Source organism: Macaca nemestrina, chromosome 18, assembly GCF_043159975.1.
Source record: "Macaca nemestrina isolate mMacNem1 chromosome 18, mMacNem.hap1, whole genome shotgun sequence".
Taxonomy (NCBI): domain Eukaryota; kingdom Metazoa; phylum Chordata; class Mammalia; order Primates; family Cercopithecidae; genus Macaca; species Macaca nemestrina.
The window spans coordinates 20176412-20199431 of record NC_092142.1 but is presented as its reverse complement, the minus strand read 5'-3'; the positions used below and the strand labels follow the sequence as shown (position 1 = coordinate 20199431).

General features: G+C 44.8%; 1 protein-coding gene across 2 annotated transcripts in view; it reads left to right on the top strand.

The window, feature by feature from the left end:
- LOC105485052 (dynein axonemal heavy chain 3) overlaps positions 1-23020 on the top strand; it is a 208513-nt gene that overhangs the window by 82157 nt on the left and 103336 nt on the right. For both annotated transcript variants that reach the window (XM_071084215.1, XM_071084216.1), the window contains 10 exons: positions 1257-1393; positions 5910-6111; positions 8186-8278; positions 10327-10437; positions 13524-13638; positions 16624-16822; positions 18462-18570; positions 18798-18911; positions 20248-20424; positions 22500-22591. In XM_071084215.1, coding sequence (XP_070940316.1) covers positions 1257-1393; positions 5910-6111; positions 8186-8278; positions 10327-10437; positions 13524-13638; positions 16624-16822; positions 18462-18570; positions 18798-18911; positions 20248-20424; positions 22500-22591 — 1349 coding nt within the window. The remainder of the gene's footprint in view (positions 1-1256; positions 1394-5909; positions 6112-8185; positions 8279-10326; positions 10438-13523; positions 13639-16623; positions 16823-18461; positions 18571-18797; positions 18912-20247; positions 20425-22499; positions 22592-23020) is intronic.

The following is a 23020-nucleotide window of genomic DNA, read 5'->3' as shown; positions in this document are numbered from 1 at the left end:
GAATATGATTTCTGTCTTCATAGAATTTGCTGCCTTGGCTAAGTGCGGTTGCTCACACCTGTAATTCCAGCACTCTGGGAGGCCAAGGCAGGTGGATCGCTTGAGCTCAGGAGCTGGAGACCAGTCTTGGTAACATAGTGAAACCCTGTCTCTACTAAAAATATAAAAAATTAGCTGGGTATGGTGGCATGCACCTGTAATCCTGGCTATTCCGAGGCTGAGGCAGGAGGATCCCTTGAGCCTGGGAGGCGGAGGTTGCAGTGAGCCCAGATTGCGCCACTGCACTCTAGCCTGGGCAACAGAGGGAGACTCTGTCCCCCACACCCAAAAAAAAGAGTAATATACAAATAGTTATTAGAATACAGAAGAGTGATTTGGTTGTCTTAGGGTGTCAAGGAAGGCCTCTAAAGCAGGAACGTTGGGATCAAGCCTTGAAGGATGGTAAGTTCATTGGGTGTGCAAGGCACCTAGTGGCATCTTTTATGAGGTCAAATCATTTTCCTTTTTTAAGTCAAGTGTGATCAAATTGGGGTGCACTTAAAAAGATTTTGCTGCAAGGGAATTTATCTTCCCTGCTTTGTTTGCGAGGGTGAGATAAATGGGAATTTAGATTATCCAACCAGCATAAGCCAATTCTTTATTAGTTAAGGTTCTTTGGGTGCAAGTGACAAAAACCAACTCAGGATAGCCGGAACGAAAAGACCAAACTAGTGTCTCATGGAACGCAAGGCCAGATAGCGCAGCCAAGCCTCACAAAAGATGCATCTAGAACCCAGAAGCCTCTTCTCTTAGGAACTCCTTCCATCTCTCTGATCTCAGCTCCTCTTTCCTGGCCTTGCCTTAGTCTCTCTCTCTCTCTCTTCCCCCCCCCCCCGTCTCTCTCTCTCTCTCTCTCTCCCCCTCTCTGTCTCTCTCTCAAGACTAGCTTGCTCTACCATTCCATCACACAGAGAGACATAATCCTCACTCAGCCCAGACTAGTATAGAATGTCATGGTTTGGATTCTAAACTCCCTGGGTTAAAATATGATTGGGCTTGATTGGTTTCAGGTACCCAATCCCTGCCCAGTCAACCGTGATCAGAGGAACAAGGTCATGTTCCATGAGCATTCACCCCTGTGCAGTTAGGAAGCGTATCAGGAGGCAGTTAGCTGGACAAGGAGTGCTGTCAGTTGATAGGTCACACATTCATTACAATGACCAATGTCAGAACTTGGGAACCTCATGATAAGTCTCACCTTTTTTAATGGAACCCAGGTGAAAGATAACAGGGTTCTGGTGGCAGCCGACCAGCCACGGATGGCCGAGAAGCTTCAAGAAGCCAACTTTCTCTTGGAGGACATCCAGAAAGGGCTGAATAATTACTTGGAGAAGAAGAGACTATTCTTCCCCAGGTATCCAGCATTGTTCTTTTACTTGGAATTACATTCTTGCCCCATATGTAGGTAGAATTCCATTTTTCATACCAAGAGTTGACTTCAACCAATCTAGTCTATACTCTTTCCTGGTTTTCCATTCTCCAAGACAACTTTCAGGAATGGTGCATGACTTCACGGTCTTTATTTAGTGTGAGGTTGAATGGACACCAGTGGGTGTCAAATGCACACGTTGTCCAGACCAACACTGTTATTTTTCCGAATTATACGGGGGTAGAGTATTCATGACTATGAGCCTGGATTTTGGAGTTAAACAGACCTCCTTTGGCATCCCAGCTTTTCTACCTAGTAGTCTTGAGGCTTCCAGCAAATCTATCCAAGCCTCAGGTTTCCAACCGTAAATCTGGGATACAGTAATGGCCCCTACTCTATGTATTTGTTGTACAGATTAATGAGCTAACACATGTAAAAACATTAGCACCTAGACTATGTGTTTAAGAAACATCAGTCCATTTTTTATACCATCAAATTTTGTAGTTTCTGGTAGGTATGCTTATACATATTTGACTCTTTTCCTCCCCCACAAAAACCAATCTTCTGCATAAAAGTCAAGGAAGTTTTAGGTTAGTTCCAGGCCAGGCATGGTGGCTCACGCCTGTAATCTCAACATTTTGGGAGACCAAGGTAGGAAGATTGATTGAGCTCAGGAATTTGAGACCAGCCTGGACAAGATGGGGAAATTTCACCTGTACAAAAAGAAATACAAAAAATAAGCCAGCCTAGTTGTGTGTGCCCATGGTCCCAGCTACTCAGGAGACTGAGGTAGGAGGATCACTTGAGCCTGGGAGGCAGAGGTTGTAGTGAGCCAAGACTGCATCAGTGCACTCCAGCCTGGGCAACAGAGTCAGACCCTGTCTCCAAAAAAAAAAAAAAAGGAGAAGGTTAGTTTCAGAAAGGTGAGTTCTCACTCCTGACATTCCTAATAATCTATCCATGACTACTTCACCATTGACGGTCACCGCATGTCATTTGACCCCAATTAGGATGTTTGATCCTAATTTACCTTTAAGAAACATAAATTTTAGTGTTTCTTTATGTGAACACAAAGTTCCCTGCTGCTTACCAAAAAAAAAAAAAAAAAAAAGTGATTTGTTAGAAACTCAGAAGTATGGCTGGGCACGGTGGCTCATGCCTGTAATCCCAGAACTTTGGGAGGCCAAGGGGGCAGATCACCTGAGGTCAGGAGTTCAAGACCAACCTGGCCAACATGGTGAACACCCTGCCTCTACTAAAAATACAAAAATTAGCCAGGTGTGGTGGGGGGGCACCTGTAATCCCAGTTACTTGGGAGACTGAGGCAGGAGAATTGCTTGGACCTGGGAGGCAGAGGTTGCAGTGAGCTGAGATCATACCACTGCACTCTAGCCTGAGCGATGGAGCAAGACTCTATTTCATAAATAAATAAATAAACTCAGAAGTATCTTTGGTATTTATTCAATTCAGCATTATCCAATAGAACTTTCTACAATGATAGGAATGTTCTTTGTCTGTACTGTCTAATACAGTAGCCCTTAGTCACCAGTGGCCACTGAGCGCTTTATATGTGGCTGAGGTGACTGAGGAAGCCAATTTTTAACTTAGTTGATATTACTTTTTAATGTCAATAGCCACATGTGGCTAATAGCTTTTGTATTGGATAACACATTATAGTGGAAAAGACCCTGGTTTAGAAGCATAAGGCTTGGGAAGAGATTAAACTCAGGAAACACCTGAGGTTTGGGTTTCTAGTTCTAGACCCACTCCTGTTATTCCTAATTAAAATAGGAATAATAGACCAGGCGTGGTGGCTCCTGCCTGTAATACCAGCACTTTGGGAGGCCAAAGTGGGCAGATCACCCAAGGCTGGGAGTTCGAGACCAGCCTGGCCAAAATGATGAAACCCTGTCTCTACTGAAAATACAAAAATTAGCTGGGTATGGTGGTGGGCATCTGTAATCCCAGCTATTTGGGAGGCTGAGGCAGGAGAATCGCTTGAACCTGGGAGGCAGAGATTGCGGTGAGCTGAGATGGCGCCACTGCACTCCAGCCTGGGTGACAGAGCGAGACTCTCTCTCAAAAAAAATATGAATAATAGCACTAATATAGCATTTACCTTACACCAGGACCCTGCTCTAAGTGCTTTACACTTATTAACTAATTTAATCTTTGTAATACTCTTATGAGTTTGGGAACATTATTATTGTCCCTGTTTCATAAATGAGAAGATAATGATTTGCCCAAAGATATAAGACTGATAAAATGATCAAGCTAGAATTGATACCCAGGAAGTCTGGATAAGATATTCAACCATTTAACTTCTCTGAGCCACACGTTTTCCCTAAGTTAAACACACACATACACACACACACACACACACACACACACACACACACACACACACAAATACCTTGATATTTCTTTATGCATTTTTATGAAATAAAATTAAATACTCTCAGCAAACACTTTGAGAATGGTTTTGATAGCCACATAATTTAAGTTAATTTCATCTTGAAAATACAGATTGCTAAACAAAGATTTTAATTTTAAATTATACAAATATATTATTATTACTGTTATGGCCATTGAGCCTTATTCGTTATAGCACATGATGGAGATAGAGGGAGTGCATATCCATAGAGATCACCCATTTGATCACCCATTTGATCACTTGGGAGTGGGAGAGATTGACATCTCATTGGATATTGGTTAGTTGGTCATCAACAGATAATTACTACTCTTTCTACTTGCTCAACACTGTAGATACAGTGTATTCATTTGCTTTGCTGAATAACAAATGACCCCAAAAGTTAGAAGTATGAAACAACAATCATGTATTTAGTTCATAATTCTGTAAGTTGGCAGATTGAGCTGGGCTTGACTGGGTGGTTCTTCTGGTCTCACTGGGGCTCACTCATGACTGCAGTTAGCCATCAGTCAGCATCCTTAATTGCTTGTCTGGTCATTGGCTTCCTACTGGCTGGGCAACAGGTAGTTGGGCCACATGTCTTTTATCCTGTAGAAGACTAGCCTGGGTTTATTTATAAGGTGGTGGTCACAGGGTTCCTAAGAGCAGCAAGAGTGAAAGCATCATGGCCTCTTGATGCCTAGGCTTAGAACTTGCACAGGCTCGTGTTCTCTTACATTCTCTTAGCCAAAACAAGACACAGAGCCAGCTCAAGTTTGAGAAATGTGAAAACAGACTCCACTCCTTGATGAGAGGAACTGTAAATATCGTGGCCATTTTTGTAATCCACCATATTTGGTAAAGACCATAATCACAAAATCCCTCCATCAGCCTGATGGTCACAGTACAGGTTTGAACATTGGACATTTTCTGAAGGTTTATTGTTGCTGCTTTTAGGCCTGAATAAGAGATGAAATTGTCTTATTATCTTTAAAAGATAGTAGAGGGCCGAGTGCAGTGGCTCACCCTTATAGTCCCAGCACTTTGGAAGACGAGGTGGATGGATCACTTGAGCCCAGGAGTTCGAGACTAGCCTTGGCAACATGGCAAGACCCCGTCTCTACAGAGTATACAAAAATTAGACGGGCGTGGTGGCATGCGCCTGTAGTCCCAGCTACTTGGGAGGCTGAGGCGGGAGAATTGCTTGAGCCCTGGAGGCCGAGGCTGTAGTGAGCTATGATTGCACCATTACACTCCAGCCCAAGTGACAGAGCAAGACCCTGTCTCAAAATAAATAATAAATGAATAAATAAAATGAAAGATGGTAGAGGCCTCTGCATGTAGGTAGGCTCATTATTAACATTTGCTTTCTTGTATCATGCCTGTACAATGTTCCTGCATGGATGGAGAGAAGGAAAGACAAGGAAATCTCTCTCTCCTGCCCCTACCCAGCGGTTCTCAACACTGACATTAGAACTGACCTGAAATTTAAAAAAATACAAATTTCATCAGCTGCACCCCCAGATCAATTCTATTAGAATCTCTGGGCAGTGGGACTGTGGCACTGGCATTTCGTATGAGCTCCCCAGGTGATTCTAAAGTGCAGACAAAGTTGAGAATTGCTGTTCTGCCTGGGCTCTTTTCAGCTGATAGCACCCACCCCCCAGCCCTATGAAACCCACATATGCCAGCTTTTATTCTTTCTCTTGCTCTTAGAGAAAACCATCGCTTCTTGGCCTTTTAGCTAAATCAAGTTTGGTATCTCAGATTCAAAACCATCTCCAAGCTGGATGTAATGGCTCATGCCTGTAATCCCAACTACTCAGGAGGCTGAGGAGAGAGGATTGCTTGAGCCCAGGAATTCAAGTCTAGCCTGGGCAATATGGCAAGACCTCATCTCTTAAGAAAAGCAAAACTCCACCTTCCATGCCCCAGATGAAAAGTGATAAAAGAGAGTGGTGGGCCTTTGTGAAGACCGCAGGACATAGCTGGTATTCACCTAGGTATGGACTACCTGTCAGAGAGTATCACCTTGCTAGAAAAAGTTCGTGGAAGAGGTCGCAGTTACCATCTTTCTTTGCTTTGAAATAGGTTCTTCTTCCTATCAAATGATGAGCTACTGGAAATCTTGTCTGAGACAAAGGACCCTCTCCGAGTGCAGCCGCACTTGAAGAAGTGCTTTGAAGGAATTGCCAAGCTCGAGTTTATAGACAATCTGGAAATTGTAGGTATGATCAGCTCAGAAAAAGAAACTGTTCCATTCATCCAGAAAATCTACCCAGCTAATGCCAAGGTAATTCCTCTTACCCATTTTTGGTTCTTTTCTCCATAACAAAGTAAACCAGAGAGCATATTGGCTAGGCACTGGGACTCTAGTTCCAGACTGCCTGGGGTATGGAACACTCAGGTTCCACAATGTAACGACTGAAGATTTGGGGAAGTGACTCAGTCTTTCTTAGTCTCAGTGTACCCATCTCTAAGATGGAGATTATACTGCAACCCACATGATATATTAAATTTGTGGATTTTAACCCAGTTCGATGTGGAGTCAGTTGCAGGAATCAGATCAAAACAGCCGATGCTGTTTAGATTTCCATGTGCGGAGTTCAGTTGAAAGCGATTCAGTTAGACAGGTAGCTTCCCGGGGCACTCATTTTAAAGATCAATAAAACATCATAGAATCAATGAGAGCTATAATGCTACTTAACTCAGGTTTTCATACATATGTCCTTATATAATGAGTAAAGTATAAATTACTTCCATTTCTGCTCAGTGACAGCATCCTCAAGTGGAAACAGACAAGCAAGCTTAGCCTTGCTTTGTTAACTGTTTTTGCCACCCACACTTATAAACTGCAGCAACCAGGAGTCACATTACCAATGCAGACACCAGCTAGCTTACAAGCACCTGAAGTCAACAGCTACAGTTACCTGAAATTCTAACACTGAATAATTTGCTGCATATTTGAATTTCCTTATGGAGCTTTAATCAAAATCCAAATGACCAGGTTGCATCCCATACCAATTAAATCAGGAAGTCTAGGGATGGGAGTCAGTCATCAGTATTTTTAAAAGATCTCCAAGTGATTTCAAGGAACAGCAAAGTTTGAGACCCACTGGAATAATGCATGAATCAGAGCTGTTCATTTAAAAGATGCAATTTATTTTATGAACTGACAGATGTTTCATTTGCCTTCCGAGAAGTTATCTGTTTCAGAAAATGACATGAAAGTAATGCATGTTAAAAATGGGCAGGGCATGGTGGCTCACACTGTAATCCCAGCACTTTGGGAGGCCAAGGCGGGTGGATCGCCTGAGGTCAGGAGTTCGAGACCAGCCTGGCCATCATGGCGAAACCCTGTCTCTACTAAAAAGCCAGGTGTAGTGGCACATGCCTGTAATCCCAGCGACTTGGGAGGCTGAGGCAGGAGAATCGCTTGAACCCGGGAGGCGGAAGTTGCAATGAGCTGAGATCGTGCCATTGCACTCCAGCCTGGGTGACAAGAGTGAAACTCCGTCTTGAAAAAAAAAAAAAAAGAAAAATCTATTTCCCCTTTAGAAGGCATACGCTTCTGAGAATACAGAAAATAAGTGTAAAGCAGATAAAGAATATTGGCTGGGGCCAGGTGCCATGGCTCACACCTGTAATCCTAGCACTTTGGGAGGCTGAGGCAGGAGGATCTCTTGAGGCCAGGAATTCAAGACCAGCCTGGGCAACATAGAGAGACCCCGGCTCTACAGAAATATTTAAAAGTTAGCCGGGCATGGTGGCGTGTGCCTGTAGTCCCAGTTACTCAGGAGGCTGAGGCAGGAGTCACTTGGGCAGGAGTTCAAGGCTGCAGTGAGCCAGGATCGTGCCACCGCACTCCAGTCTGGATGACAGAGCAAGGCCCTGTCTCTCTCTTTTAAAAAAAAAAGAGAGAGAGAGAGACTAGGTGCAGTGGCTCATGTCTGTAATCCCAGCACTTTGGAGGCTGAGGCGGGCAGATCATGAGGTCAGGAGGTCAAGACCATCCTGGCCAACATGGTGAAACCCCGTCTCTACTAAAAGTACAAAATCAGCTGGGCGTGGTGGTGCACATCTGTAATCCCAGCTACTCAGGAGGCTGAGGCAAGAGAATCGCTTGAACCAGGGAGTCGGAGGTTGCAGTGAGCCAAGATCGTGACACTGCACTCCAGCCTGGCAACAGAGCAAGACTCCATGTCAAAAAAAACAGAGAACTGGGAAAGAGACAATATTGACTTGAAAAGGTGCCTAGCCTTTGGCCTCCCTCCAGCCATGTCCAGAGAGAAAGCTGTGTTCTACCCACTGTCCCTCCCTCTGGGCTTTGCTTGACTGTTGCACCCTCTCTCTGTCTTGCTCCATAGGGCATGGTGGAAAAGTGGCTCCAGCAGGTGGAGCAGATGATGCTTGCCAGTATGCGAGAAGTCATTGGACTTGGGATTGAAGCATATGTCAAGGTAAACAAGAATCAGGGTACACGTGCCGGGACACTAGTGCACTAAAGAGAACATTGGGGAGAAGGTTCATGTATCAGTAGTTCAGTTGGACGCTCTGCCTTCTACCAAAACCTGTCCTGCACCTCTCTTTCCTTTACCTGTGAACCCTGGGGCAATGAACCTACTCCTGGTGAGATGTTGGCAGTTAGAAGCAGGTGATGCAAGAGAAGAGGGTTAGCTGGAACCCTCTGGTTGCCACGGACCAGTCCTTTTTGTCAAATGGAATTAATGGCACAAGGTCTATTTAGAGTCCCTTAATAATTCATTTACCTTACAGATGCCCTGAATGGCATAACTCGTTCCCAAAGCTTTAAGGGAAACAGGTATGATTTAAGCCTTAAGACAAAAGAACCTATCAGAATAACTTGATACCCAGCCTGTGGTAACATTCATGTTGACTCTAGCTCTCTTTCTTTCTTTTTTTGTTTTCTGAGATGGAGTCTCACTCTGTCTTCCAGGCTGGAGTGCAGTGGTGTAATCTTGGCTCACTGCAACCTCCGCCTCCCGGGTTCAAGCGATTCTCCTGCCTCAGCCTCCCAAGTAGCTAGGACTACAGGCACCCACTGCCACACCCAGCTAATTTTTGTATTTTTAGTAGAGATGCGGTTTCACCATGTTGGCCAGGCTTGTCTCGAACTCCTGACCTCAAATGATCTACCTGCCTCGGTCTTCCAAAGTGCTGGGATTACAGGCATGAGCCACTGCTCCCGGACAACTGACTAACTTTCTTACTTTCTTATTCCCAGGACCCACAGAACAAAGCAATACTCAACACCCTCACACTAAAGTCCTGGGGACTGAGCCTGCTGTCCCTTGAAATAGTATTTGCATTGTAAAATGAAAGACCAATCCCTTTTCCTATGACATGCTCTGAATCAAAAATTAAAGAAAAGCAGTTACCGGTATGAAATTATTTCATCCAAATCAAATCTATCAAGTTTCATCCTCAGATCAAACTTTTTCTGTAAAGAGCCAGATGGTAAATATTTTCAACTCTGCAGGCCACATTCCCAAAGCAACTATTTTTAAAAATAAATTTTATTACGCATATTTAAGGTATACAACATAATGTTATAAGATACATATGTATAGTAAATGGGTACTGTAGCTTTTCCCTTGTAGCACAAAAGCATCAGACAATATTTAAATGATGGGCATGGCTGTATTTCTTTTTTAAAATTTTTTTAAAATTTTATTTTATTTTACTTTAAGTTCTGGGATACATGTGCAGAACATGCAGGTCTGTTACATAGGTATACATGTGCCATGGTGGTTTGCTGCACCTATCAATCCATCATCTAGGTTTTAAGCCCCGCATGCATTAGGTATTCGTCCTAATGCTCTCCCTCTCCTTGCCCCCCACCTCCTGACAGGCCTGATGTGTGAAGTCCCCTCCCTGTGTCCATGTGTTCTCATTGTTCAACTCCCACTTATGAGTGAGAACATGCGGTGTTTGGTTTTCTGTTCCTGTGTTAGACTGCTGAGAATGATGGCTTCCAGCTTCCTCCATGTCCCTGCAAAGGACATGAACTCATTCTTTTTTATGCTGCGGCTGTATTTCAATACAACTTTATTTATGAAAAAATTTATATACATAGTTTGCCCGCTCCTGATCTGTAGCTTGAGGGAAAAAATTGTAGGATGGGGAAACAGCTCAGACAGTTGTGACTCAGCACTGCAATATTAGGTAGCCATTAAAAAACAGTAGTTATGAGAATTCTCTGAACATCACCTTGATTATAACTATGGAAAAATTTGATGAATGGGAGCATGGAAACAATGCAAAGTTGATGAGATGACTGGAGTTTTTTTTTTTTTTTTCTTTTTCATAAAACTCAGAAAGGAAGACATAAATCGGTAATCCCAGAGATGTCAAGCCTTGTAGCATCTGAGCGTGGGGGAAGATTTTGTTTTTGTTGCGGGGATGAGGTGGTTGGGGCATGTTTTTGTAAACTCAGTTTAAACCACACGTGAACTGATCCTACAACATGCCCACTGCACTTTTCCAGGTCGCTCGAAATCACTGGGTCTTACAGTGGCCTGGACAGGTGGTTATCTGTGTCTCCTCCATCTTTTGGACCCAGGAGGTGTCCCAAGCCCTGGTGGAAAATACCTTACCGGTAGGTGAGCTTGCTGCGAAGCTTACAGAAGAGATCCAAGCATCAATTAGGATTTGAATGATGTATAATTAGAGTAGCCATGTTTTGTTGTCTAAACAAAAATCATTTGGGCTCATAGCATCACAGACATCAGGGTTCCCATGAGGACAGTGGGATGGAGAATTTGGGATTCGAGCTGTCCTGCAATTCTATGGTACGAGACCTCTCCTAGTCCTTCCCAGACAGAAATTCTGGACTACAGGATTCTAAGTCTTGTACCCTGGGCTTCTAGGGGCCAACCTGGCAGAATTTCCACCAAGGGAGACCTCCTGTATTCTTCCTAAGCCAAGGGGCCACTGAAGTGCTGGGAGCCACCATGCTTTACCAAATATTTGTTAAATGGATGAATGAAAACTTCATATTCAGCCTTTCTTCCATGGTCTCATTCCCCATGAATATCTCACCAGATCTCCTTTACTGCTCTTAGAGGATTGGCTGTGTATTAGAATATGTTTTAATTTCCTATATTTTGCTGTATAAACTGAAATTAGAACATAAAATTTGGCCACTGTTTAAACTTATACAGATTCCATATTGATAAATCCTAATAGACATATTGCACTGTACACATGCAAACTGCTTTCACGTACATCTTTTCCAAGTTTAGAAACTCTAAAATCCTCTGACTTTTGTGACAGTATCTCTGACTTTTTGTGATGGAGGCGGATTCATGTGCCCCAGTTTTCCCACCCATAGATAGGGAGAATGTTTCCCATCATATACCAAGGCCCTAAAGGAAGCAGGTGTTGACACAGAATAATCATCCCTCCCTCCCTCCAACCATTTATTATTCATTTAACAAATATTGGTTTGGCATCTGCTCTGTGCTGGTACTGCTGCTAACAAAGGTAATTAGATGTGAATGAGACAGACATAGTCCCTGTCCTCAAGGATTTATGGTCTAGTGGGGGAGAGAAAAAGGCTCTTGTATAGAACTGTGATAAGGAAAGAACAGACATCTAGTAAGTATGGGAAGGGAGGGAGGCAGGGAGGGAGGGAGGGTTTAAGGAAGGAAGGAAGGAAGGAAGAAGGGAGGGAGGGAGGCAGGGAGGGAGGGAGGGTTTAAGGAAGGAAGGAAGGAAGGAAGGAAGAAGAGAGGGAGGGAGGGATGTAAGGAAGGAAGGAAGGAAAGGGAAGGGAAGGGAGGGAAGGGAGGGAGGGAGGGAAGGAAGAAGGGAGGGAGGAAAAAGGAAGGAAGGAAAGGAGGAACATAGGAAGGAAGGAAAGAGTAAGAGAGTGAGGGGAGGGAAGTTAGGATTAGGGAAGATTTCCCAGAAAAGTGGTGTCTAGGAGGACACCTGAAATATAAGTAGGGATTAGCTGAGCAGAAAATAGGAGGGAGAGTGTTCCAGAGAGAAGACCTGGAGTATGCAAAAGCCTGAAGATGAAAAGCATGGTGTATGCCAGCAGGAAGACACTTTGGTCTAGAATAGCTGTGGAATAGCTGTGTTTAGGAGAGATGTGGGGAGAAGCCCCAACAGCACATACACTACCTCATTTAATCCTCAACACAGCTTGAAGAGGCAGCTATGATCATCTAGATTTAGGGCAGGATATGGTGGCTCATGCCTGTAATCCCAATAGTTTGGGAGGCCAAGGCGGGAGGATTGCTTGAGACCAGTAGTTCAAGACCAGCCCGGGCAACATAGTGAGACCCCCTCTCTACAAATAGCCAGGAGTGATGGGGTGTGCCTGTGGTCCCAGCTACTCAGGCGGCTGAGGTGGGAGGATTGCTTGAGCTCAGGAGGTCAAGGTTTCAGTGAGCCATGTTTGTGCCTGTGCACTCCTGCCTAGGTGACAGACCAAGACCCCATCTCAAAAAAAAAAAAAAAAAAAAAAAAAGTCTGCATTTGACACACCAGGAGACTAAGACTTGGAAGCTTAAAATCATTTGCCCAGAGCCACATAGCTAGAAAGTAGGAAAGGCAGGGTTTGAACCTAGGGTGGTCTTACTTTTTTTCCTTTTTAAGTTTTCTTTTTCTTTTATTTTTCTCCTCTTTAATTTGAAATAACGTGAAACTTACAAATAATGCTGAAAATATAATACAAAGAATTTTCATATATCTTTCATCCAGATTCCTCATATATTAACATCTTAGACAACCATTGTATAGTTATCCAAATCAGGAAATCAACATTGATAACGATTTTATTCTCTAATCTATAGACCTTTCTAAATTGGCTATTTTAAATTTTGTCATCTTGAAAAAGAAATGACAGGCCGGGCGTGGTGGCTCATGTCTGTAATCCCAGCACTTTGGGAGGACAAGGTGGGTGAATCACTTGAGTCAGGAGTTCGAGACCAGCCTGGCCAACGTGGCGAAACCCCATCTCTACTAAAAATACAAAGATTAGCTGGGTGTGGTTGTGCACAACTGTAATCCCAGCTATTTGGGAGGCTGAGTCAGGCTCTGTCTCAAATAAATAAATAAATAAATAAAATTAGCCAATTGCCCTACTATCTTTTTTTTTTTTTTTTTTTCCCCTGGTCCAGGATGCAATCTAGTCCAGGATGTTACATTTTGTTTTTATAGCTCCTTTGTCTCTTTAATGTGAAAAAGTTTCCAATTTGGGAGGTTAATTCTGATTTACGGTATATACAGTGAAATTCACCTTTTTTAGCATACGGTTCTCAGTTTTGATAAACACATGCATTTGTGTAGGCACCATCACAATCAGTATATAGGACAGTTCCACACCATCCAAAAAAATGTCCTCAGGCCCTTTGTATTCAGTTGCATTCTCTACTCCAAGTCTCCAGTAACTACCAAGGTATTTTCTGCTCACTCCTGTAATTTTGCCTTTTCCACAATAGTATAAAAATAAAACTATGGAGTATGAAACCTTCCAAATCTTGCCTCTTTCAGCACAATGCATTAGGAATTCATTCAGAGATTAAGGACTGGGGTAAGGAAAAGGTGGACTTGAGGGATGACACCCAGGAGTCTGGCTTGAGCCATCCGGTGGTCCATGGTACCATTTCTTGACACAGGGATTACCAGAGGAGAGTCAAATGTAACCAGTTGTCCCCTCCTCTGCCCCGCCAGAATTTTCTGAAAAAGAGCAATGATCAGATTGCACAGATTGTCCAGCTGGTGCGAGGGAAGCTGAGCAGTGGAGCTCGACTCACGCTCGGGGCCCTCACGGTCATCGATGTCCACGGTAAGCCAGTGGGCTTCCCCTATCATTACTGACTGTCCAGGAGAAGCAGTCTAGTCTTGCTCATCTCAGTTCTCCTGGATGGAATAATTCGGGGTTTCCTTCCTCATTAGGGAGAGCTTTCTCCAACTGAGAGTAAGATGGAGGAGGAAGGAGAGAAGCCAACGCCGAAGGGCTCTCCACCTGTGTTTCCTCTCCCACCCCCAAACTGATTTCCAGGAGCCCTCCAAGCAGGGCCTGTACTGAGACAATGATGGCCAAAGTCATTTCTGAGCTTCGCTAACGTGGAATCCTTTCCTTGGCTAACTGTAGCTAATATTTTTGCATCCTTGCTAGGTGCCAGGCTTTGTGCTAAGTGGTTGACATACATTATCTCATTTTCTTTTTTTTTTTTTTTTTTTTTTTTTTTTTTTTTTTTTTTTTTGAGACGGAGTCTCACTCTGTAGCCCAGGCTGGAGTGCAGTGGCCGGATCTCAGCTCACTGCAAGCTCCGCCTCCCGGGTTCACGCCATTCTCCGGCCTCAGCCTCCCAAGTAGCTGGGACTACAGGCGCCCGCCACCTCGCCCGGCTAGTTTTTTGTATTTCTTAGTAGAGACGGGGTTTCACCGTGTTAGCCAGGATGGTCTCGATCTCCTGACCTCGTGATCCACCCGTCTTGGCCTCCCAAAGTGCTGGGATTACAGGCTTGAGCCACCGTGCCCGGCCTCATTATCTCATTTTCATAGACATTTCACAGATTCAGAACCTGGGGCTTAGAGGGGTAACTAACTTGCTGAGAGGCACACAGCTATAATAGTAAGCAAGAGAAGCGCCTATGTCTGTCTGCTTCCAAGCCTAAGGGACTGGAAATGGGCAATGTTGCAAGCAGTGGGTGGTGAGAGAGGATGCCTTCCAGCTCCTCCTTTAAAAAAAAGAGGAGGAGGAAGAGGAGGAGGAGGAGGAGGAAAAACTGGTGTCTTTATATAAAACAAACCACCCCCACACCCTCTCTCCATCACCAAGGAAACTAGGGCTGGACCAGGCTGGTTGCTTGGGAACAGAGCCTCTTGCTCACACACCCAGCTTCCTACTGGCATTTCATGGCATCTCATTCCCCTCAGGTTAATGCTCACTTCAATCTGATTTCATTAGGTAGACCAGCATAACATCAAGGAGAGAGAAGGGAAAATGTGCTCTTCATACAGCTACATACTCAGCTGTTAGGAATAATTGGTGCAGATGTGGTTATACTGCCCAGGGTACCTGAGTGTGGTTGGGTTCACAAACACAAGCATGCATGTATGCACACACGCATGTACCCACACACATATACACTCACACACACATGCAAGTGCACATACACACACTGCATGGTGAAGGCATCCCCAACTCAATCCCTTGAAATTCACTTTCCTCTTGGATCCCTCAGGCATACCATACTCCTGCCCTATACCCTCTTCCTTGGGAGAAGGTATCAGGTGGTTCCCCTGTATATTTCCCCAAGAGCCAGGAGGAGAATTAAATTCCTTGGGAAGGAAGAAAAAGCTGTGGATATAATCTTCTTCAAGGACTCTTCCCTGCAGGGTTTTGGATTTTACTGTAATAAAGAAGACTGTCACAGAGAGGCAGGAAAGGTTCAATGGAACCAACCCTTTGGAAAGTCCCTTAGACTTGGAAGCAGACAGACCCAGGCGCTTCTGTTGCTTGCTATTATAGCTGTGTGCCTCTTAGCAAGTTAGTTACCTCTCTAAGCCCCAGGTTCTGAATCTTTTGAGTCTGCTGTACTAGCTCTGAGATCTCCGTAGCTCTCCACCTGAGTTACCAAAAACATAATGAATGATTCTCATCAGCCTAGATCCACTCTTCAACTTCAAGGCCCCTGTCACTTGGATAAAATTAAATCAGGGCTTACAGTCCCATGAGAGAAAAGAGAAAAGCTAGAAATGTATATCTTCCAGCTGGTTTCTCAGGCCTCCAGATGGAAAGGATATATCTAACCATGGATTCTCGGGCTTCCTTCCCCTGCTATATAAGGCTATGCTGATTGCATTCTCCTAGGATATCCTAGGGGCCTGAAACAGGACCAAAAGGGTTATATTGGAAATAGGATGGCATTTGGAGTCAGTATGCATTGCAAAGCCCTCTGGCTCAGACTTCCAAGAATTTGGGGATGACAACAGTAGCTAATACCTGTATAACATTTTCATACGCCAAGAACAGCTCTCTCTCTCTATTGTGTCTAGATGTAGGCATGTACGTATGTGCATATCTATTCATTTAATCCTCATGATAACCCTATAATGTAGGTACTATATGATCCCTATTTTACAGATTACACAACTGAAGAACAGAGAGGTCGAGGAACTTACCCAAAGTCACACAGCTAGGTTGTGGTGGAACCAGAATTTGAACCCAGGCAGTCTGATTTCAGAGCACGCACCTTTAATACCTCTGCTGTACTGTCTGAGAGAAGATAGTGAAGCAGATTCTCTGCCTGGTTTTGGGAGAAAGCAAATACCAGCTTCTAACAGATATTGCTGCCTGCAGGGTGGGGGTGGGCAAGGAGGCTTGAGAAATCTAAAATTGTCTGGGCCGGGCGCGGTGGCTCACGCCTGTAATCTCAGCACTTTGGGAGGCCGAGGTGGGCGGATCACTTGAGGTCAGAAGTTGGAGACCAGCCTGGCCAACATGCTGAAACCCCATCTCTACTAAAAATACAAAAAATTAGCCAGGTGTGGTGGCGTGCACCTATAATCCCAGCTATTTGGGAGGCTGAGGCAGGAGAATCGCTTGAACCCAGGAGGCGGAGGTTGCAATGAGCTGAGATGACGCCGTTGCACTCCAGAATGAGGGACAGAGCAAGGCTCCATCTCAAAAAATAAATAAATAAAATAAAATTGTTTGGAGAATGGGGGACCTTGATAACATCCACTTCTAACTGAGGAGCTTACGAAGATGGAGAGTTCTGATGGCTCTGTGTGTGTGTTTCTGCATCTGTGTCCCAACAGCCCGCGACGTGGTGGCCAAGTTAATTGAGGACAGGGTCTCTGATCTGAATGATTTCCAGTGGATCTCACAGTTGCGCTACTACTGGGTGGCCCAGGATGTACAGGTGCAGATTATCACCACAGAAGCCTTGTATGGCTATGAGTACCTGGGAAACTCCCCTCGGCTGGTGATCACACCCCTCACAGACCGCTGCTACAGGTACACTCTGGAGCTCCTAGATCTGACGGGTGAATGGAGAACTCCAGGGGAAGAAGACTCTGGGGAGGAAAGTTAGGGATGTCTTGGGTTACCTTTACCCTTCACACTTCAGATTGTTAGATTCTCCATAGTCCCAAAGATAGGCATGCAAAGTAGGTCTTCAGGCTAGAAATGAGAACCCAGTAATAGTTCTAGTGCAAATCAATATATTTGAACCAACAAGTGGAATATTGGTGCACGTCCATGAACATGGCACAGGACTTGACGTAGAGGGCTCTCCAATGGCAGGAATCAAGATGGTACCTGGAGATCCTATGGCCATAAGATAGACAAGAAGTGAGGTCAAGAACGCAGCCAAGGGGTCTCTATGCTCTGCCAGCCAGTCTCATGAAAATATCTGGCCATTCTGTGCTCAGCAAAGTGCTCTGACATTTTCTGTGGAACTCAGCCTTTGAGATCGGGATTTTGTGAACTTGTCGGTTTTGTGATGTTTAGATGTTCTTTGCTTTTATATATTTCCTTATAGTGGGAGTTTTTTAGATTGCAAAAATAATGCTTGGGAATGTTTTCTCCCTTCAAAATCCTCAACCACTTGTTTTTTTATGGTCATGATTTTTGCTCTTCATTCATGTATTTATTCCACTCATTGTTCAACAACCATTTTTTGAAGTTTCCTGTGTACCATGCATGACCTCAAGAAACCCTAAATCTAACTGGGGGGTCGGGAGAGACATATTCAAATGATTACAAGATAGAGTGCTAAATGAAAACATAAAGACTCATACCAAAGGCCATGGAACCACAGTTATTACACCATTCATTTCTAACATATATCTGGCACCTATTACATGCCAGGAACTGTATTAATTTACCAAGGTTATGAAATGCAATCAAATATGATTCCTGAACTTAAGAGTTCATAGTCTAGCTGGGCATGGTGGCTCACAGCTGTAATCTCAGCACTTTGGGAGGCCAACGTGGGTGGATCACTTGATCCCAGAAACTTGAGACCAACCCACCTGGGCAACATGGCAAAATCCCATCTCTACAAAAAATATGAAAATTAACCAGGTGTGGTGATGTGTGCTTATAAGTCCCAGCTACTTGGGAGGCTGAGATGGGAGGATCACTTGGGTCCAGGAGGCCAAGGCTGCAGTGAACTGTGACCATGCCTCTGCACTCCAGCCTGGCCGACAGAATGAGAACCTGTCTCAAAAGAAAAAAAGAATTCATAATCTAGTTGGATAAATATATTTATTTTCACCATTCCATTAGCACTGGTGATCTTTGGAATGTGGAGTTTATGAGTATTTTCACTTTTATTTTATATATACATATATTCATTTATTCATTCAAACACATATTTATGGGTGCTACTCATGTGCTGGGCTCTGATGTTACAATGCCAAGTAAAATAGAAATTTTTACAGTGATGTTGTATTGCTCATATAATCGGGAAAATTTTTAACGATTTGGTTGGTGCAAAAGTCATTGCAGCTTTTAGCATTACTTTCAATGGCAAAAACTGCAGTCACTTTAGCACTAACCTAAATATTTGTATGAGTCAAAATAAATAAAAAGCCAGTTTCTTTCCTGGGTCTTAAACCTCAAGCACTGAAGTCCTATTTTCTTCCCATAGGACACTGATGGGAGCTTTGAAGCTGAACCTTGGGGGTGCTCCAGAGGGTCCAGCTGGGACTGGCAAGACAGAAACCACCAAAGATTTGGCCAAAGCCTTGGCTAAGCAGGTAAGGAAATGCCATCTATCCCCTCCCTCCCTTCCAGGCCCTCTCTGCACCCCTATTCTGGGAAGTAAGCATGAAGTTTAAGATAGTTTAGCATTAACAGGCAGCGTGGACCCCAGCTCCTTCAAGCAGAGCAAGGAGAGAGGAGCCCACTGCTGTTGAATGGTGCAGGGTTATTCAGATGGGATGCAATCCACCCTGAATGATACCCACATCCTCCCTCTTTCTAGTGTGTGGTCTTCAACTGCTCCGATGGTTTGGATTACAAAGCTATGGGGAAGTTCTTCAAGGGGCTGGCACAGGCTGGAGCATGGGCGTGCTTTGATGAATTCAACAGGATCGAGGTAACTCTGCCTCTAGGCTGCAAAACAAAGAATCTGTGTGTGGAGGGGCCTTTTTCTTGGCTCTGCACCCCTTAATAACAGGGCCTTATGTCTCTTGGATGGCAGACATGAGAACCTCCAAAGCAGGTACTCAGTGAATTAAACAGAAGGAGTCTCAAGGAGACAGATGCATGTTTTATACACATATCCCCATTTCTCCATATTAATTCATTCACTTGCCCATTTCAAACTATTGAGCAACTACTATACATCAGATATTCCGCATAAGTTCATGCTGCAAAGATGAGCATGAAATGGTTGTATAGCAAGGCACAGAGGCTCACACCTGTAATCCCAACACTTTGGGAGGCCAAGGTGGGAGGATCACTTGAGCCCAGGAGTCTGAGACCAGTCTGGGCAACACAGTTGAGACCCTGTCTCTACAAAAATAAAATAGCCTCAGCTGTTCAGGAGGCTGAGGCAGGAGGATTGCTTGAGCTCAGGAGTTCGAGGCTGAAGTGAGCTTTGATGCAGCCACTGCATTCCAGCCTGGGTGAGAGTGAGACTTTGTCTCTCAAAAAAAAAGATGGTCTTGGCTGGGCATGGTGGCTCACACCTGTTATCCCAGCACTTTGGGAGGCCAAGGCGGGTGGATCACCTGAGGCCAGGAGTTCAAGTCCAGCTTGGCCAGCATGGTGAAACCCTGTCTCTACTAAAAATATAAAAATCAGCTGGGTGTGGTGGTGAGTGCCTATAATCCCAGCTACTCAGGAGGCTGAAGCAGGAGAATGGCTTGAACCCAGGAGGTGGAGGTTGCAGTGAGCCGAGATCTTACCATTGCATACCAACTTGGAAGTGAAACTCTGTCTCAGAAAAAAAAAAAAAAGGGGGGGTCTTGCTATCTAGACTGTTACAATCTAGTAAAGGGAAATAAAAATTTAATGAAACAAATACCAACATGATAAAAGTCTATAGTAGAAGTACAAAAGACGTATCACAAAAGAGTATATAATTCTGTTTGGATGATGAATGAAGATCAGGAAATATAAAAATCTCTGATCTTTGAACCAATATGAATCGATAAACACAGAATACCTACTGTATGTCAAGTACTATGCCAGGTGTTGAAACAAAGAGAAAATACTATGGAAACTATTAACGCACACGCACACACGCGTAAACCTATGTTCTTTTTTTTTACCAAAACCCCAAATCATGCTCCTAATTTTGAATGTGCAGGTGTGGTTGGTTTCCGGGTGATTGGGTTCTTTCTTTGCTATGTGGGAGGACTCTGGTAGAGTAGGGTGGTTGTCAGACAGAAGCAGGAGCTCCTATCAGCCGGGCATTCTCACCCCAGGTGGAAGTGCTGTCTGTGGTCGCTCAGCAGATCCTCAGCATCCAACAAGCCATCATTCGGAAGCTAAAGATGTTCATCTTTGAAGGCACTGAGCTCTCTCTGAACCCAACGTGCGCTGTGTTCATCACCATGAACCCCGGCTATGCTGGCAGGGCTGAACTGCCTGACAACCTCAAGGTAAATGCCAGCAGATATACACGTAGGGTGTGCTGTTTAGAATAGAAACCTCTGGGCCGGGCACTGTGACTCATGCCTGTAATCCCAGCACTTTGGGAGGCTGAGGCAGGCAGATCACCTGAGGTCAAGAGTTCGAGACCAGCCTGGCCAACGTGGTGAAACCCTATCTCTACTAAAAATACAAAAATTAGCCAGACATGGTGGCCAGCGCCTGTAATCCCACTCAGCTATTCAGGAGGCTGAGGCAGAAGAATCGCTTGAACGTGGGAGGTGGAGGCTGCAGTGACTGGAGACAGTGCCATTGCACTCCAGCCTGGGAGGCAAGAGTGAAACTCCACCTCAAAAAAAAAAAGAAAAAGAAAGAGAAACCTCTAGAGGTACCTACCTGGGGGTAAATTTATTCCCCCGTCCCCTTGGATGGAAGTGGTAAGAGAGACCCAGCCATACCCATATCCACTGACTTTAGGACATGATCTATCCCCTGCTACTAATGCATTCTGATTGGAGCCCTGGAATCTTATTCAGATGGACCACTTCTCTCTGAGAAGAGAAAATAGTCAGGGTGATGCTTCAAGTGGCTCCTCCCCTCTAGGTCAACATACGCCAGTGAAGGCCAAGATAGAATTTGGATCCACATTTCTCTCTCTCTCTCTTTTTTTTTTTTTTTTTTTTTGAGATGGAGTCTCATTCTGTCCCCCAGGCTGGAGTACAGTGGCAAGATCTTGGCTCACCGCAACCTCTGCCTCCCGGGTTCAAGCGATTCTCCTGCCTCAGCTTCCTGAGTAGCTGGGACTACAGGCATGCGCCACCACACCCTGCTAATTTTCATATTTTTAGTAGAGACAGGTTTTCACCATGTTGGCCAGGCTGGTCTCAAACTCCTGACCTCAGGCGATTCACCTGCCTTGGCCTCCCAAAGTACTGGGATTACAGGTGTGAGCCACCAGTCCCAGCCACATTTCTCATTTTTTACTGCCCAGTAGTTGTAAGCACCCCCTGCACCCATCCCAGCCAACAGCCATATTAGCTCATCACAAGCAGCTTTCACGATGCCGTGGTATAGTAGAAAGCACCCGGGCATGGTATCAGGAAGCCTGGATTCTAGCCCTGGCATTAGCTCTAACTAACTGGGTGACTCAGGCAAGTTACTTCTCCTCTAAGATCCAAGGTAATAATGCAATAGCTGGTGTATATTGAACACTTACTATGTGCCACATACTCTTGTAAGCACTTCACTTGCATTCTATCATTTATTCTCATGATAACTCTATGAAGAGAGTAAAGTTAGTCTGTTTTGAGATGAAAGAACTGAGATCTACAAGGGTTGTATAACTTGCCCATGCTAGTCCGGAGCAAAACAGGAACTCAAATCAAGGTCTGTCTGGCTGGGCACGGTGACTCACGCCTTAATCCCAACACTTTGGGAGGCTGAGGCGGTTGGATCATCTGAGGTCAGGAGTTCAAGATCAGCCTGGCCAACATGATGAAACCCCATCTCTACTAGAAATAAAAAAATTAGCTGGGCCTGGTGTTGGGCACCTGTAATCCCCGGGTGTTTGGGAGGCTAAGGCACGAGAATTGCTTGAACCCGGGAGGTGGAGGTTGCAGTGAGCCAAGATCGTGCCACTGCACTCCAGCCTGGGCGACAGAGACTCTGTCTTAGAAAAGATCTGTCTGACTTCTTCTGATACCTATTGGTTCTGCATTCCTAAATGACTTCTGATGTCCATGTTGAACACTGGGAAGCTCCAACAGTTGAGTGATGCTATGAGGTGTCCTCATTTGGCATAGGAGAATGAGGTGTACCAGCACCTAGGGCCTTCCACAGAACCACTGAGGGACCGAAGGTAAGTAACGACATGTACCCGCACAGGGCCAGTAGGGAGGTCGGCTGAGCCATGCATTGGCCAACTGAGGATGGTCCATCTGCACTTACTTGTCCCCCAGTCCTGCTTGCCTTGATTGTCACTGGAGTGGCCTGAAGGACCGTGCTACTTCCCTTTGCTTCTGTGGATGTGCCTTCCCTCAGTATTCACTGCACATGTTCCGAGTCTGATTCATTGTTTCTTTTCCAGGCCTTGTTCCGGACAGTGGCCATGATGGTGCCAGATTACGCCCTCATTGGAGAAATCTCCCTCTACTCCATGGGGTTTCTGGACTCCAGAAGGTGTGTTACATGGGTTTTCCAGTGCATTCTAAAGGGCTTTAAATAGTGGCTTTTTGTGTGCGTGGCAGATTCAAGGTGGTTTGCCCATTGGGATAAAAGAGAGAAGCTTGAGAAACTTGCTTCAGCTTACTGGATGGTCTGAGAGCACATAGCCCTGGCCTTGGTCTTGCCCCATTTCTGATGGGGAAATGGCCCAGATTCCCAGGGCAGGGCCCCGCTCTCTCTTTACATACACCTGAGTTCTATTAGAGAAAGTAGCTACTTATATCTTCCCCACGCCTCACTCTGACACATCCATACCCACATTACTCAATGGCTTAAGGCAACAAACAAGCCCAGGTGCCGTGGCTCACATCTGTAATCTCAGCACTTTGGCAGGCCAAGGCAGGGGATCACTTAAGGCCAAGAGTTTGAGACTATCCTGGCCAA